At 50.0% G+C, this 18,402-nt stretch overlaps 1 protein-coding gene across 1 annotated transcript in view; it reads left to right on the top strand.

Annotated features, from left to right (window-relative positions):
• LOC144610282 (netrin receptor UNC5D-like) overlaps nt 1–14,517 on the top strand; it is a 532,680-nt gene extending 518,163 nt beyond the window's left edge. The window contains exons 15-16 of the mRNA XM_078428872.1: nt 9,324–9,502; nt 12,291–14,517. Coding sequence (XP_078284998.1) covers nt 9,324–9,502; nt 12,291–12,483 — 372 coding nt within the window. The 3' untranslated portion in view covers nt 12,484–14,517. The remainder of the gene's footprint in view (nt 1–9,323; nt 9,503–12,290) is intronic.
• The last annotated feature ends 3,885 nt before the right edge of the window (nt 14,518–18,402 follow it).

Consider the following 18,402-nt stretch of genomic DNA (forward strand, 5'->3'; position numbering starts at 1 on the left):
AAGGACGAGAGAGCATGCCTTATTAAATTCACCGTTCAAAGATCAGCAGGTCTGACAACGCACTTTTGTCCAGTTTAGAGACATAGTGTGGAAACAGGCCCTTCGGCCCACTGAGTCGGTGCCGACCAGCGATCCCCGGGCACTAACGCTATCCTACACACGCTAGGGGCAATTTACACTTATACAAAGCCAGTTAAGCTACAAACCTGCACGTATTTGGAGTGTGGGAGGAAACCAGAGATCCCGGAGAACACCCGCGCAGGCCACGGGGAGAACGTACAAACTCCGTACAGACAAGCACCACGCAGTCGGGATCAAACCCGGGTCTCTGGCGCTGTAAGGCAGCAAATCTACCGCTGCGCCACCGTGCCGCCCTCAGCCTGGTTTGAGTGGTGAAGTTGCCGGAGCCTGATTTGAGCCCACAATCCTCCGTCGAAGGAAACATTTCCATCCAAGTACCCCCACTTCATGCACTTTGTGAACTCTGAGCCAGTGTCGCTGGTTGAAGTGTTGCCACACACGTTCATAAGTGATAGTAGCAACATTGGACCATTCGGCCCATCAAGTCTACTCCGCCGTTCGATCATGGCTGATTTATCTTTCCCTCGCAACCCCATTTTCCTGCCTTCCCCCCATAACCTCTGACATCCGTACTAATCCACAACTGTCTCTGGCAACAAACTCCACAGATTCACCACCCTCTGACTAAAGAAATTCCTCCTCATCTCTTTTCTAAAGGTACGTCATTTTATTCTGAGGCTGTGATCTCTGGTCCTAGACTGTCCTCTCCACATCCACTCTATCGAGGCCCATTACTATTCGAGAAGTTTCAATGAGGTCCCCCCTCATCCTTCTAAACTCTAGTGAGCGCAGGGCCAGTGCAGTCAAATGCTCATCATATGTTAACTCAATCATGCCTGGAATCAAATTCGTACACCCGTACTAATCAAGAATCTGTCAATCTCTGCCTTGAAAATATCCATTGACTTGGCGTCTGCTGGCTTCTTGTGGGATTGGGAAGTGTAGCAAGAGGTATAATATTGAGCGTATTCCATTCAATAGGAGTACAGATTTCTTCAAAGAAAATTACTTTGAAAGGAAATATTAATATTCAAGCACTTTTATAGTACACATTGGGATTTAAACTTTTCAAGACCTCAATCCTCTTGTGTCCTGATGAATGGATCCCATTGTGACGATATGTAATGAAGTCCATTTTAGACAATAGACAATAGACAATAGGTGCAGGAGGAGGCCATTCGGCCCTTCGAGCCAGCACCGCCATTCAATCTGATCATGGCTGAACATTCTCAATCGGTACCCCGTTCCTGCCTTCTCCCCATACCCCCTGACTCCGCTATCCTTAAGAGCTCTCTCTCTTGAATGCATTCAGAGAATTGGCCTCCACTGCCTTCTGAGGCAGAGAATTCCACAGATTCACAACTCTCTGACTGAAAAAGTTTTTCCTCATCTCCGTTCTAAATGGCCTACCCCTTATTCTTTTGGTCTATTAATCTCAGAATGCCTGGTGTTTAAGAACTAAGTTCCGTCTGGGCTACAAATAACATTTCCAAAGTACTCCTAAACTGAACACTACGGGAGCTAGGTAGAGCTGCCGCCTTACTGCGCCAGAGAACCGGGTTCGACCCTGACCACGGGTGCTGTCTGCACGGAGTTTGCACGTTACCCCCGTGACCGCATGGGTTTTCTTCCTCCCACACTCCAAAGACGTCCTGGGTTGTAGGTTAATTGGCTTCTGTAAGTTGCTCCCAGTGTGTTGGAGGGGGTATGGGTGATTGCTGGTCACTTGCTGAGCCTGTTTCCACACTGTATCTCTAAACCAAAAAAAGCTAAACCTCTGTTTTGTGTCCGTAAATAGTTCATATTTATGTGGGAAGCCATTCTTCAAAGCGTTGAGGGTCTTGACCTTGGTCACTTTGCTGGATGTGGAGACACCGTTGAGGGTTTCTCCGCCACAGAGGTCGTTGAGAGAGAGTTTACAATGGCAGCATTGTCCACTTCAAACTGGGGATCATCTTCAAGATGGAGCAAATTATGTTTAAGGCTGATGACAGAGAGACGATGGGTATGCCGTGAAATTAGGGATATGGATTAATGTGCAGGCAGTTGAGAGTTGGTCTTGGGCATCATGGTTGGCACTGACTTTGTGGGCTGAAGGGCCTGTTCCTGTGCTGTACTGTTCTATGCCCTATGCGAGTGAGGACTCTGGAATACACTGCCTGGGAGTTTGCTTGATGCTGGGTTGCTGACAGCATTTCAGAAGTGTCTAGGTGGCACAGTGGTGCAGTGGTGTAGAGTTGCTGCCTTACAACACCAGAGTCCCCGGTATGAATCTGACCACAGTGCTGTGTGTGGGGAGTTTGCACCTTCTCCCTGTGACCAAGTTGGTTTCCTCCGGGTACTCCGGTCTCCTCCCACACTCCAACAATTGTAGGTTGATTGGCTTCTGTAAACGGCCTCTGGTGTGTGTGGACAGGGTATGGGTGATGGTTGGTCGGTGCGGACTCGGTGGGCCGAAGGGCCTGCTTCCAAGCCGTATCTCTGAACTAAACTGAACTCAATGAACCCTTGAATTGCTTCGGCACAGAGGGCTGGATGGGTCAGTTGGATTTGGGATGGGAATTTGTGGAAATTTAAAAGGGATTCATGTGGGAGGAGTGTAAATGGGCATCTGACGGTCAGTACAAACTCAGTGGGTAGAATGGCCTGTTTCTATGGAGTATGACTGTTGGATCAGAAAATTGCAACTTCAAATGCTGTACAACGATACAACAATTCTGGACAGGAAAGGTTTAGAGGTATTTGGGCCAAACACAGGCAAATGGGGGTAGCTTGGATGGGACACCTTGGTTGTCATGGATACGTTGGGAAGAAGGGTGGCACAGCGGTAGAGTTGCTGCCCTACAGCGAATGCAGCGCCGGAGACCCAGGTTCGATCCCGACTACGGGCGCTGTCTGTACGGAGACCGTACGTTCTCCCCGTGACCTGCGTGGGTTTTCTCCGAGATCTTCGGTTTCCTCCCACACTCCAAAGACGTGCAGGTATGTAGGTTAATTGGCTGGGCAAATGTAAAAATTGTCCCTAGTGGGTGTAGGATAGTGTTAACGTGCGGGGATCGCTGGTTGGTGCTGACTCGGTGTGCCGAAGGGCCTGTTTCCGCGCTGTATCTCTAAACTAAACTAAAAACTAAACTAAAGGGCCTATTTCCATGCTGATTGACTCTCTGTGACTCCATTGTGATTACTCATCCCGTTCCCCATCAATCGATGATTCAATGGTTCTTTATTGTCATGTATGCACTGCAAAGTGAAATTCTTTTGGCATAGCTCACACATGCACGATTGGCCATATTTTAGTGCCATTTACAGAAGACCTCCAGTCTTTGACATTTCCATTCCTGGGAAAGGATTCTGACTGTACCCTGTTTTAGACCAACCCCACACTAGTCCCACTTTATTCCCCCCGATATTCCCATCGGAAGGCAGGCACGGGTTACTGATTGTGGATGATCTGCCATGATCACAATGACCATGCAGCGTGCAGAGTAGGTTTACTAGGTTAATTCCCGGAATGGCAGGACTTTCATATGTTGAAAGACTGGAGCGACTAGGCTTGTATACACTGGAATTTAGAAGGATGAGAGGAGATCTTATCGAAACATATAAGATTATTAAGGGGTTGGACACGTTAGAGGCAGGAAACATGTTCCCAATGTTGGGGGAGACCAGAACAAGGGGCCACAGTTTAAGAATAAGGGGTAGGCCATTTAGAACTGAGATGAGGAAAAACTTTTTCAGTCAGAGAGTTGTGAATCTGTGGAATTCTCTGCCTCAGAAGGCAGTGGAGGCCAATTCTCTGAATGCATTCAAGAGAGAGCTGAATAGAGCTCTTAAGGATAGCGGAGTCAGGGGGTATGGGGAGAAGGCAGGAATGGGGTACTGATTAAGAATGATCGGCCATGATCACATTGATTGGCGGTGCTGGCTCGAAGGGCCGAATGGCCTCCTCCTGCACCTATTGTCTATTGAATGGTGGTACTGGCTGGAAGGGCCGAATGGCCTCCTCCTGCACCTATTTTCTATGTTTCTAAGAACCGCCAGATTGTAACCATTCACCTGCACTCTACCAATCCTCACTGCTTCGAAGGGAGAAAACTCATGCAGTCTCGGGGAGAACACGCAATCCTCGGGCAGACTATTGGGATTGAACCCACGTCCCCGCAACTGTGAGGCCGCAGCTGAACCAACTGCGCCACTGCGCCACGTCAATCGCGTGAGAACGTGCTGAAGAAACGATTGTCCACCAGCCCGAGAATGGAGCCCAGTTCTCAGAAAACCCCAAAAATGCAGACACGCGGAACAAATGCAGATGCTGGTTTACAACAAAAAAAAGACAAAAAGTGCTGGAGTACTTCAGCAGGCGAGGCAACATCTGACCCTGGGGAACATGGATGGGTGACATTTCAGGTCAGGGCTCTTCTTCAGACTGAATGCAGGAGAAATGTTCCCGATGTTGGGGGAGTCCACAACCAGGGGTCACAGTTTAAGAATAAGGGGCAGGCCATTTAGGACCGAGATGAGGAAAAACTTTGTCACCCAGAGAGTTGTGAGTCTGTGGAATTCTCTGCCACAGAAGGCAGTGGAGGCCAATTCACTGGATGTATTCAAGAGAGAGTTAGATATAGCTCTTAGGGCTAATGGAATCAAGGGATATGGGGAAAAAGTACTGATTTTGGATGATCAGCCATGATCACATTGAATGGCGGTGCTGGCTCGAAGGGCCAAATGGCCTTCTCCTGCACCTATTTTCTATGTTTCTGTGACCCGAAACGTCACAATAGACAATAGACAATAGGTGCAGGAGGAGGCCATTTGGCCCTTCGAGCCAGCACCGCCATTCAATGTGATCATGGCTGATCATTCTCAATCAGTACCCCGTTCCTGCCTTCTCCCCATACCCCCTGACTCCGCTATCCTTAAGAGCTCTATCCAGCTCTCTCTTGAATGCATTCAGAGAATTGGCCTCCACTGCCTTCTGAGGCAGAGAATTCCACAGATTCACAACTCTCTGACTGAAAAGGTTTTTCCTCATCTCAGTTCTAAATGGCCGACCCCTTATTCTTAAACTGTGGCCCCTGGTTCTGGAGTCCCCCAACATTGGGAACATGTTTCCTGCCTCTAACGTGTCCAACCCCTTAATAATCTTATACGTTTCGATTAGATCTCCTCTCACCCTTCTAAATTCCAGTGTATACAAGCCTAGTCGCTCCAGTCTTTCAGCATATGACAGTCCCGCCATTCCGGGACTATCCATGTTCTCCAGAGATGCTGCCTGACCCGCTGAGTTACTCCAGCACATTGTGTCTTTTCTTTCCAGAGAACCATTCACGGTTTGAAATCTTGTGTCGACATTTTTCTCCTCACGGGTGCCCACTGAATTGAATTGACACCGAGACGAATCTTGAGGTGCCATAGCAAAGCTTTGTGTAACACTTGAAGGAAAGAAGTGCCGGGGGTTTTGGGTAGGATGTTCTAATTCAACTGATTTATCGTGTCCTCATCTGAGGAGCTAACTCAGCGGGATTGGAAAGAATAATTAAAAAATATATTTTTTCTGAAGTCATAAATCTTGTATTTATTTGGCTAAAACTACCCACCCACCCACTTGCCTTGTTAGCCAGCATGGAACTTTGGAGGAAGCAAGTCGTTCCCAACCCTAAGGGGACTATTTGCGAAAATCTGTGTATTGCAGAGGGCCATTTGAGATAAGATTTACAATCAAGGTTCCATTAATACAGCCGTTGCATTCCAAGCATGTTTGATCATTTTGTGTTTATGTGCAGCAATCGACGTGCCAAATGGCAACCAGCATCTGTGTCTCTGTGAGTGGTTAGCAGGGCTGGATGTAGGAAGTGGCCAGGGCTCGAATGTGTGAGCTAGAAGCAGGAGAGGTTGAGCAGGCTGTGACTTCATTCTCTGCAGTGCAGGAGGATGAGGGGTGACCGTGTGTAAAAGCATGAGAGAAATATGGTCGGGCGGAGGCACGGAGTCTCCTGCCCAGAGCAGGTGGAATCGAGGACCAGAGGACATAAGGTTTAAGGCGAAGGGGAAAAGGTTTAAGAGGAATCCCAAGGGGGTAACTCTTTGGCACAAAGGGTGGTGGGTGGATGGAACGAGCAGCCTGAGGAGGTGGTTGAGGCAACATTTAAGAAACATAGAAACATAGAAAATAGGTGCAGGAGTAGGCCATTCGGCCCTTCGAGCCTGCACCGCCATTCAATATGATCATGGCTGATCATCCAACTCAGTATCCCGTACCTGCCTTCTCTCCATACCCCCTGATCCCTTTAGCCACAAGGGCCACATCTAACTCCCTCTTAAATATAGCCAATGAACTGGCCTCAACTACCTTCTGTGGCAGAGAATTCCACAGATTCACCACTCTCTGTGTGAAAAAAAACGTTCTCATCTCGGTCCTAAAAGACTTCCCCCTTATCTTTAAACTGTGACCCCTTGTTCTGGACTTCCCCAACATCGGGAACAATCTTCCTGCATCTAGCCTGTCCAACCCCTTAAGAATTTTGTAAGTTTCTAAATTCCAGCGAGTACAAGCCGAGTCTATCCAGTCTTTCTTCATATGAAAGTCCTGCCATCCCAGGAATCAATCTGGTGAACCTTCTCTGTACTCCCTCTATGGCAAGAATGTCTTTCCTCAGATTAGACAGGTACATGGATAGGACATGTTTGGAGGGATGTGGACCAAATGCGGGTAGGTGGGACCAGTGGAGCTGGGACATGTTGGCCGGTGCGGGCAAGTTGGGCCGAAGGGCCTGTTTCCACGCTGTATCTCTCCATGACTCTCTATGACTTGGCAAATCCTGCACGGAGTCACACTCCTGATGGCAGTAATAACCTACAGTTCAGCACTTGCTACAAAGCATTCATAATTGATGAGCAATTCATGCTTATCGCTGATTCATGGATAATGCAACAGCAAGCGAGTTGTTTGATAGTGGTTGTGAAGAAGACATTTTAAGGGAATGATTTATGTAAGAATGTTATTTTCCTCTCCCTACAGAAAAGAAATCGCTGATCGTTTTAAGTTCATAGAGTCAAAGACGATGGAAACAGTTCCTTCATCCCAACTCATCCATGCCCACAACGATGCCCCATCAGAGCTGGTCAGAACGCCTGGTGTTTTAAAACTATGTTCCATCTGGGCTATAAATAACATTTCCAAAGTACAACTAGACTAAACACGAGGGTGGCACAGGCTGGCAGAGCTGCTGCCTCACAGCACCGGAGACCCCGGTTCGATACTGACCTCGGGTGCTGTCTGTGTGGAGTTCGCACATTCTACTCGTGACCGCGTGAGTTTCCTCTCGGGTGCTCCGGTTTCCTCCCTCATCCCAAAGATGTGCAGGGTGATTATGGGCCCTGTAAGTTGCCCCTAGTGTGCAGGGAGTGGATGCGTAAGTGGGATAACATGGAAATAGTGCGAACGGGTGGTCAGTGGTTGGCATGGGTTCGGTGGGCAGAAGGGCCTGTTTCCATGCTGTATTTTGCAAATAAAACCCACACCCGTGCGAACCTTTCCAAACCTACTTTCACCAGAAGATCAGCAATGGTTGAGGAAGGTGACCGCACCTTATCAAAGGGACAACAGACGATGGGATGGCAATAGATGTTGGCCTTGCTAATGGTCTTGCTGTGGGATAACTGGTTGAAGGGACTGGGAGGTTGTGATGTTACAAACATCTACTGAGTGTCTCTAAGACTTTTTGATTTTATGTCAGATGTCCAGACACTATATATTTTTTGGATTCTCACTGACTTATTCATTAAATTTAATTCTTAATTTAATTCTTATTCATTTAATCTATGAATTAGATGATGCCGTTGCAGCTGCGGCTTGCCTGCAGTCCGTCTGTCGTTTGTGTTTTTTGTTGTTTTTGTATGAATTGTAGTTTTAATATGGTGTAGTGTTAATATGGTGTAATATGGTTCTCTCTCCCGAACGGAGACGCGACCTTTGTTTCTGTGTCGTGTCTCCGTTCCCGTTGCGGCCTACCACCGGCCATGCACCTGGGACCACCTGGGGCTCTGGTTCGCAGAGCCCGCGGCCCGGACTCACCACCTGCGGCGCTGGCTGCCTGCGGATGCTGCGGGAGCGGCTGCGACTCGTGTCCGGAGGCTTCGGCGCGAGCCGCCTGGACGTCGGAAGCCCGCAGGCCCCTGGGTGGGGGCCGACATCGGGAGCTCCGGCAGCGGCAGAGGCAGCGTGTTCGCCCGCCCCGAATCGCGGGGCTTGGGTCGGCCCGCCGCGGACCTTTCACCGTCCGGCGCGGCGCTCCAATGTCGGGAGCCCCGACCGCCCCGACGTGGCAAGTTCAACAGCCTGACCTCGGGAGAAGACGGCAGGGAAGAGAAAAGACATTGTGGCCTTCCATCACAGTGAGAAGGGACTGGAGGAAACTCACTGTGATGGATGTTTCTTTTGTTTGGTGTTAGTGTATGATTGTATGTGTTATTGCATTTTTATTAATTATTCTTATTGGTCTTAGTGTTTCAACTGTGGGTAATGTTTCATTTCACTGCACATTTATGTGTATGTGACAAATAAACGACTATTGACTATTGATTGATGGCTGAGCGAATAGGAGCAAATATTCACAAAATTAACCCAATTTGGGGCGGGGCGGTGGAGCAGTGGTAGAGTTGCTGCCTTGCAGCGCCAGAGACCCAGGTTCGATCCTGACTACAGGTGCTGTCTGTACGGAGTTTGTACATTCTACCTGTGACTGTGTGGGTTTTCTCCGGGTGCTCCGGTTTCCTCCCACACTCCAAAGACGTCCAGGTTTGTGGGTTAATTGGCTCCGTTAAAAATTGTAAGATGGCCCTAATGTGTGTGATAGTGCTGGGGTGTGGGGATCGCTGGTTGGCTGAAGAAGGGTCTCGACACGAAACGTCACCCATACCTTCTCTCCAGAGACGCTGCCTGTGCCGCTGAGTTACTCCAGCTTTCTGTGTCTCTCTCCGGTCGGTGTCAACCAGCATCTGCGGTTCCTTCCCACACAAAGACCCTATCAATCTGAAGAAGGGTCTCGACCCGAAACGTCACCCATACTTTCTCTCCAGAGACGCTGCCTGACCCACTGAGTTACTCCAGCTTTTTTGTGTCTGCCTCCGGTTTCAACCAGCACCTGTGGGTTCTTTTCCGACACTTTGATCTCTTTCCTTGGTGAACCAGCACCTGCGTTTCCTTGTTGCCACTGATGGAAGATGCTTGTCTGTCCTTGCAGGGTGAGAGAGAAGCGGCCATCCTCTGTGTGCAGGTTGCCAGTGGCGTGGCCAGTCTAACGGGCCCCAAGCCGTTTAAGATCCCGTATTCCATCCGGCAAAAGATCTGTTCCACCTTCGACATTCCCAGCGCCACAGGCAAGGACTGGCGGCTGTTAGCTCAGAAGCTCCACATTCACAGGTGGGTGGAGTGCAGGCGAACAGCCAGGAACTTTTATATTAAAATGGTGCCTTTAAATTTCTCAGACATTCTACTGTTGGCATCGTGAAATTGGGGAACGCTACCATGGAGGTGGAACGGGGGGGTCCCTGGACGTGTGTTAATGAAAGACTGGAGCGACTAGGCTTGTATACACTGGAATTTAGAAGGATGAGAGGGGATCTTATCGAAACGTATAAGATTATTAAGGGGTTGGACATGTTAGAGGCAGGAAACATGTTCCCAATGTTGGGGGAGTCCAGAACCAGGGGCCACAGTTTAAGAATAAGGGGTAGGCCATTTAGAACAGAGATGAGGAAAAACTTTTTCAGTCAGAGAGTTGTGAATCTGTGGAATTCTCTGCCTCAGAAGGCAGTGGAGGCCAATTCTCTGAATGCATTCAAGAGAGAGCTGGATAGAGCTCTTAAGGATAGCGGAGTCAGGGGGTATGGGGAGAAGGCAGGAACGGGGTACTGATTGAGAATGATCAGCCATGATCACATTGAATGGCGGTGCTGGCTCGATGGGCCGAATGGCCTCCTCCTGCACCTATTGTCTATTGTTCACAGTGGATTTCTAGGAGTGTGTCAGTATTTATCAAAGATACTAGAGGAGCAAGATGGACCACTCCGTCGAAATCGCCTCTACTGAAGCGTAGTACGCAAATGAGCGGGACGTCCGCCATTTTAGTAAGCAAAACCCACCGTTCGCTCTGCCTCTTGCAGTGTAATCAGTGTTTTGGGGGAACAGTTATGTGCGATGATACCATTAAAATGCAGAATATATCTCATCTATCAATTCGCAGGTCATTGTTATTTTTCTTTTAAAATGTTTCTGCAGGTTTCTGCTTACTAAAATGGCGTCGTGACATACTACGGTTTTTAGGGTCGAGTGGTCTATCTTGCTCCTCTAGTATCTTTGGTATTGGTACCTTTGGTATCTGGTATCTTTGGTAGAAGACCCCTCGAAGCGTGTCAGTGCTTACAGTGGGTCCTAGTTTTACCAAGGTGTTTCTCAGAGAGTGTTCAACATTTTCAGGGTGCCCTGACAAATGTTTAGTGTCACACCAGCTCCTCGAGAATGGGTTAGTGTGAACGTAGGTGTGTTAGGAAGGTGTTAGTGTGTACACAAGTAGGGTTGCCAATTGTCCCTTATCAGCCGGGACCACGTATTTTGGGCTAAATTGGTTTGTCCCGTATGGGACCCCCCTTGTCCCGTATTAGTAGGGTTGCCAACTTCCTCACTCCCAAATAAGGGACAAAGGGTGACGTCACCGCCCCACGTGCCTTCACCCAGCCAGCGGCCACGTGCTCCCGCTCCACCAATGGCGGCGGCCATTGGTGGAGCGGGAGCACGTGGCCGCTGGCTGGGTGAGGTCACGTGGGGCGCGGGGTCGGTGACGTCACCCTTTGTCCCTTATTTGGGAGTGAAGAAGTTGGCAACCCTATACGCAAGTGTGTTTGGAATGTGTTAGGGTGTGCAGTGGGTTCCCGGTAATGTGTCAGGGTCCCTGGGAATGGGTTAGTGGTTCGGGGAACATGCTCCCTCAAAGACCGTGCAAGAAATTGCAGAGAATCATGGACGCAGCCCAGACCATCACACAAACCAACCTCCCTTGCACGGACTCCATCTACACCTCACGCTGCCTCAGCAAGGCCAGCAGCATCTTCAAGGACGAGTCGCGCCCCGGCCACTTCCCTCTTCTCCCCTCTCCCATCAGGCAAGAGGTACAGAAGTGTGGAAACGCACACCTCCAGATTCAGGGACAGTTTCTTCCCAGACAACTGAACCATCCTACCAACAACCAGAGAGCAGTCCTGATCTACCATCTACCTCATTGGAGACTCTCGGACTATCTTTGATCGGACTAATTCCGGCTTTACCTCGCACTGAACGTTATTCACATTATTCCCTTTATTATGGATCTGCACGTTGCGAATGGCTCGAGTGTAACCGTGTATTGCCTTTCCGCTGACTGGTTGGCACGCAACAAAAGCTTCTCGCTGCACCTCGGTATATGTTACAATGAACAATAAACTAAAACTAAGGCGGCACGGTGGCGCAGCGGTAGAGTCTCTGCCTTACAGCGCCAGAGACCCGGGTTCGATCAATAGTCAATAGACAATAGGTGCAGGAGGAGGCCATTCAGCCCTTCGAGCCAGCACCGCCATTCAATGTGATCATGGCTGATCATTCTCAATCAGTACCCCGTTCCTGCCTTCTCCCCATACCCCTGACTCCGCTATCCTTAAAAGCTCTATCCAGCTCTCTCTTGAATGCATTCAGAGAATTGGCCTCCACTGCCTTCTGAGGCAGAGAATTCCACAGATTCACAAATCTCTGACTGAAAAAGTTTTTCCTCATCTCCGTTCTAAATGGCCTACCCCTTATTCTTAAACTGTGGCCCCTGGTTCTGGACTCCCCCAACATCGGGAACAGTTTCCTGCCTCTAACGTGTCCAACCCCTTAATAATCTTATACGTTTCGATAAGATAAGATCCTGACTATGGGCGCTTGTCTGTGCGGAGTTTGTACGTTCTCCCCGAGACCTGCGTGGGTTTTCTCCGAGATCTTCGGTTAATTGGCTCGGTGCAAAAATGGAAGGAAAATAATCGCTGGCGTGCGTAGGATAGTCTTAATGTGCGGGGGTCGCTGGTCGGTGCGGACTCGGTGGGCCGATGTTTTGTCAGTGCGCGCGCCCTATCTCCAAACTGAACCAGGCCAAGCTACCATGTAACCCCCCCCTCTCGTCTCTCTTCCTCCCCACCAGGAACCTGAGCTACTTTGCAATAAAGAGCAGCCCGGCGAGCACCATCTTGGATATTTGGGAGGCACAGCATCAACACGACAGAGACCTTGATTCCTTAGCCAGTGCTCTGGAGGAGATCGGCAGGATCCAGGGTCCCAGCTCAACGACACTGGAAGGCGACGGAGACGAGGCGGACTACAACTATGGCGGATGAAACCCACCTCTGGTCATCCCATCCTGAGCGGCCCTCTGCTCAGCCACAATATAGGAAAGATTTCTCAGGAAATGCTCAAGGTTTACTATCCAAATCTTTGGATGTGTATGTAAATAGAATTTATTTGTAAATACTCAAAGTAGGGGTGCACCAATTATAAATAGTCAGGTTGAGCCGACCCTCAGTCAGATGGTAAGGGGGGGAAAAAAACTGCAGATGCTGGTTAAAATCGAAGGTAGACACAAAACGCTGGAGTAACTCAGCGGGTCAGGCAGCACCTCGGGAGCCATTGGTGGAGCGGGAGCACGTGGCCGCTGGCTTGGTGAGGGCACGTGGGGCGCTGGGCGGATGACGTCACCTTGTCCCGTATTTGGGAGTGAGGAAGTTGGCAACCCCTGGCTGCCCATTCCCTCAATAGATTCTATCTGACCTGCTGAGTTCCTCAGCACTGTGGGTACTTGTCTGGACAGTCTTTGTACGTTCTCCCCGTGACCGCCTGGGTTTGCAAAGACGTGCAGGTTTGTAGGTTAATTGGTTTCTGGCAGCACCCGTAGTCAGGATTGAACCCGGGTCCCTGGAGCAGTGAGGTGGCAACTCTACTCTTGCACCACCCAGAGGTTTCCCAGATCCCAATGACCGCCTGAGCAAGGTCCTCCTTCATTTTACAACACTGGGACACACACCAAACACGTTTGCCCACAATGTTCTAAACTACAACGATTGCAAAGCCCCTTCTTTTCGTGGTTTTGTTTGCCAAGGCTCCCTTCCATCCGAGATCCCAACAGCAGTGCAAAAGGCCGGGGTGCCAGCTCGACTCTTGAGTATGGGTGGCAACTATCTCACTCCCAAATAAGGGACAAGGTGACGTCACCGCCCCGCGAGCCAGCCAGAGGCCACGTGCTCCCGTTCCACCAATGGCGGGTGCCCGGGCCTCCGGACCTACACTGTCCGGACCTACAGTGTCTGGGCCTACGGTGTCCAGGCCTGCACTGTCCGGGCCTACAGTGTCCGGGCCTACAGTGTCTGGGCCTACAGTGTCCAGGCCTACACTGTCTGGACCTACAGTATCCGGGCCTACACTCTCCGGACCTACAGCGTCCGAGCCTACAATGTCCGGGCCTACACTGTCCGGGCCTACAGTGTCCGGACCTACAGTGTCCGGGCCTACACTGTCCGGGCCTACACTGTCTGGACCTACACTGTCCGGACCTACAGTGTCTGGGCCTAGTGTCCGGGCCTACAGTATCCGGGCCTACACTGTCCAGACCTACAGTGTCCGGGCCTACAGTGTCCGGGCCGACAGCATCCGGACCTACAGCGCCCTCCCGGGCCTAATACGGGACAAGTGCGGTCCCGTACGGGACAAACCAATTTAGCCAATATACGGGATGTCCCGCCTAATACGGGACAGTTGGCGACGCTACTCTTCAGTCCGTCATCTTCGCTTGGTTTAGTGGGCAGGCGTCTCGCGGGTGTCAGGGGTTACAGGGAGATGGCAGGAGAATGGGGTTAGGGCAGAGAGTTGGGTCAGCCATCGATAGACGCACAATGCTGGAGTAGTAACTCAGCTGGACAGGCAGCATCTCTGGAGAGAAGGAATGGGTGACGTTTCGGCTCGAGGCCCCTCTTCAGACCCAAACGATCTCCTGTTCATTCCCTCCACAGATTCCATCTGACCCGCTGAGTTCCTCCAGCACTCTGGGTGCTTGTCAGCTCGGACTTTGTGAACCCGTCAGCCATGATTGAATGGCGGAGAAGGGCCGAGTGGCCTGATTCTGCTCCTCTCCCTTAGTAACCTGTGGAGATAATTGTTGCACCTTTACAATGGCGTCAGTGTTCCATCCTCGATAGTGTCTTGTTCACATACTTCTGGTGCGAATATTCTAGCTGCAATTCTTGATGGGTTTTTGTAAGCTGTTTACTAAATGCCACCATTCTGACAGCAAGCAACAAAGACCGACTTCTCCTGCAATCACCATTTCCACAGATTGTCGGATCCCTGTGTGTTTATTTTTGCGTACGAATCATTAAACTCCTGTGGTTCTTGATTTTCTCTCCTTGTTTTGTTTTGTTGACCGAGAAGCCAACGGAACCCGAGATCACAGACAGCCCTCAGAAAACACTCAAGGCACGGTGACTTCAGTTAGAACACGGTTTCTGTTTTTAGTTTCAGATTAGTTTATTGCTGCGTGTACAGTGAAATGCTTTGGTTGCGTGCTGACCAGCCAGCGGAAAGACAATACATGGTTACAATCGAGCCGTCCACAGTGTACAGATGAATAAGAGAATGACGTTTGGTGCAAGGTAAAGCCAGTAAAGTCCGATCAAAGATAGTCCGAAGAGGAAGGTAGTAGACAATAGATAAGCGGCACGGTAGCACAGCGGTAGAGTTGCTGCTTTACAGCGAATGCAGCGCCGGAGACTCAGGTTCGATCCTGACTACGGGTGCTGCACTGTAAGGAGTTTGTACGTTCTCCCCGTGACCTGCGTGGGTTTTCTCCGAGATCTTCGGTTTCCTCCCACACTCCAAAGACGTACAGGTATGTAGGTTAATTGGCTGGGTAAATGTAAAAATTGTCCCTAGTGGGTGTAGTGTTAATGTACGGGGATCGCTGGGCGGCACGGACTTGGTGGGCCGAAAAGGCCTGTTTCCGGCTGTATATATATGATATGATATGATATGATAATAGACAAAAGACAATAGGTGCAGGAGTAGGCCATTCGGCCCTTCGAGCCAGCACCGCCATTCAATGTGATCATGTCTGATCATTCTCAATCAGTACCCCGTTCCTGCCTTCTCCCCATACCCACTGACTCCGTTATCCTTAAGAGCTCTATCTAGCTCTCTCTTGAATGCATTCAGAGAATTGGCCTCCACTGCCTTCTGAGGCACCCCATGGTCATGTTTGAACCCGGGTCTCTGGCGCTGTGAGGCAGCAACACTATCTCTGCGCCACCATGCCACCCTGAGATTTCATAGGAACCTGAGGCGCACTCTGTATCACAGAAGCCAGCATCTTCATGGTCTGTTAAGCGGAGTTCTATCTCCCTCACCTGGTCTAGGAGGATTGTTGCAACTGTGACTATCATCAATGCACTGTAGGAAAATAACTGCAGATGCTGGTACAAATCGAAGGTATCGCAAAAATCTGGAGTAACTCAGCGGGTCAGGCAGCATCTCAGGAGAGAAGGAATGGGTGACGTTTCGGGTCGAGACCCATTCTTCATCAATGCACTTCTGCTTTGCTGCAAATGCTCGCAGAAAACAAACCTGACCGTTCAAGAGTTCACGGTTTTAATAGTGGCCTGGTATTTAGATTTCCAGATACAGCGCGGAAACAGGCCCTTCGGCCCACCGAGTCCGCGCCGCCCAGTGATCCCCGCACATTAACACTATCCTACACACACTAGGGACATTTTTTTATATTTACCCAGTCAATTAACCTACAAACCTGTACGTCTTTGGAGTGTGGGAGGAAACCGAAGATCTCGGAGAAAACCCACGCAGGTCACGGGGAGAACGTACAAACCCCGTACAGACGGCACCCGTAGTCAGGATCGAACCTGAATCTCCGGCGCTGCATTCGCTGTAAGGCAGCAACTCTACCGCTGCGGCACCGTGCTGCCAATTGCTATTGGTATTGGTTTATAATTGCCACATGAACTCACATACCCTGAACAGCCCTGTTTGCATTCTGTCCAGTTAAATCATATACACCTGATTATAATCAAATCATTAGTACATGCGCACAAGAGGCAGTGCAAACAAATAACGGAAAAACAATGCAGAGTATAGACTAGTGAAGAGAAGAGTCAACTGTTTTATTGTCAGATTTAGTTTAGAGATACAGCGCGGAAACAGGCCATTCGGCCCACCGAGTCCGCACCGACCAGCGATCCCCGCGCACTAACACTATCCTACACTGAGGTCAATTTACACTTATACCGAGCCAATTAACCTACAAACCTGTACATCTTCGGAGTGTGAGAGGAAACTGGAGATCCTGGAGAAAAGCCACGCAGGTCACGGGGAGAACGTACAAATGCCGAACAGACAGCACCCGCAGTCGGGATCGAACCCGGGTCTCCGGCGCTGCAAACGCTGTAAGGCAGCAACTCTACCGCTGTGCCGCGGTGCAATTCTAACTTGCAGCAGCACCACAGCATATGTAAACACAGTGCACTGTAAACAATATAATAAACGAGAAATAAAGTTCAGTGTGTGTATGTATACACACGCAAACGCTCCACACCGACAGCCACCTGGGGTCAGAATCGAACCCAAGTCACTGGTGTTGTGAGGCAGCTGGATAGACATGCACAGTTATACAAGCTGTCCGAATTCTTAGTGAATTGGGATCAACAAATTGAGGGTCAATCAGGCATCATTTGTTACATCCCCATTGATTCTATCTACACTTCACCAACATTTTCTTTTAAAGAGGCAGCATGGAAACAGGCCCTTCGGCCCACCGAGTCCATGCCGTACCACTCTACCAGCTGCAGCAAGTGTGCACTGTGTTTCATAACCACTAGGAAAGTGCAGATTTTAAAAAGTGCAAGGGCCACAACAAGGTAGATTGAGAGATTGCAAGCTTGCGAGAGGTTCGAGGGGATAAAAGCAGAGAAGTTGTGGTACGTGCTTCTAAGCTTTGGTGCCATCCCTGTGATGGGAGAGGGGGGAAGAGAGAACGGCCAGGATATGAGTGGTCCTCGGCTCGCATACACTGGAATTTAGAAGGATGAGAGGGGATCTTATCGAAACGTATAAGATTATTAAGGGGTTGGACACGTTAGAGGCAGGAAACATGTTCCCAATGTTGGGGGAGTCCAGAACCAGGGGCCACAGTTTATGAATAAGGGGTAGGCCATTTAGAACGGAGATGAGGAAAAACTTTTTCAGTCAGAGAGTTGTGAATCTGTGGAATTCTCTGCCTCAGAAGGCAGTGGAGGCCAATTCTCTGAATGCATTCAAGAGAGAGCTAGATAGAACTCTTAAGGATAGCGGAGTCAGGGGGTGTGGGGAGAAGGCAGGAACGAGGTACTGATTGAGAATGATCAGCCATGGTCACATTGAATGGCGGTGCTGGCTCGAAGGGCGGTGCTGGCTCGAAGGGCCGAATGGCCTCCTCCTGCATCTATTGTCCTTAATTATGTGCAGTGCAGTGGCTGATACAGCTGGTGTTGCCGCTGCCTCACTGCGCCAGAGACCCAGGTTCGATCCTAACCTCAGGTGCTGTCTGTGTGGAGTTTGCACGCTCTCCCTGTGACCACGTGGGTTTCCTCTGGGTGCTTGGGTTTCCTTCCACATCGCGAAGACGTGTGAGTCTGTAGATTAATTATCTCTGTAATTGCCCCTAGTGTGTGTGTGTGTGTGTGTGTGTGTGTGTGTGTGTGTGTGGAGAGTGGATGCGTAGCCAGGACAACGTCGAAGCAGCGTGGACGGGGTGATCGCTGGTCGGCACGGACTCGGTGGGCCGAAGGGCCTTGTTTCCACGCTGCCTCTCTAAAAGGAAATGTTGGCTGCCTTCCCAGGGTGAAGTGAAGCGTGGATGGAATCAATGGGGATGTAACAAACGATGCATGATTGAACCTCGATTTGTTGTTCCCAATTCCCTACGAATGAGGACAGCTTGTATAACTGTGCAGGTCTAAATAAAGAACTGAAACAAAACAGCCAGATTTGGAGAGGAGCCTCAAGCGATGAATGTTTGGCAATGATCAGGTCAGATGGGGGCGGCACGCACGGTGGTGCAGCGGTAGAGTTGCTGCCTCACAGCGCCAGAGATCCAGGCTCGATCCTGACTACGGGAGCTGTCCGTAGGGCGTTTGTAAGTTCTCCCCGTGGTCGGGTTTTCTCCGAGACCTTTGGTTTCCTCCTGCACTCCAAGGTCACACACGTTTTAAGGTTAAGTGGGT

The sequence above is a fragment of the Rhinoraja longicauda genome, chromosome 36, assembly GCF_053455715.1.
Source record: "Rhinoraja longicauda isolate Sanriku21f chromosome 36, sRhiLon1.1, whole genome shotgun sequence".
NCBI lineage: Eukaryota > Metazoa > Chordata > Chondrichthyes > Rajiformes > Arhynchobatidae > Rhinoraja > Rhinoraja longicauda.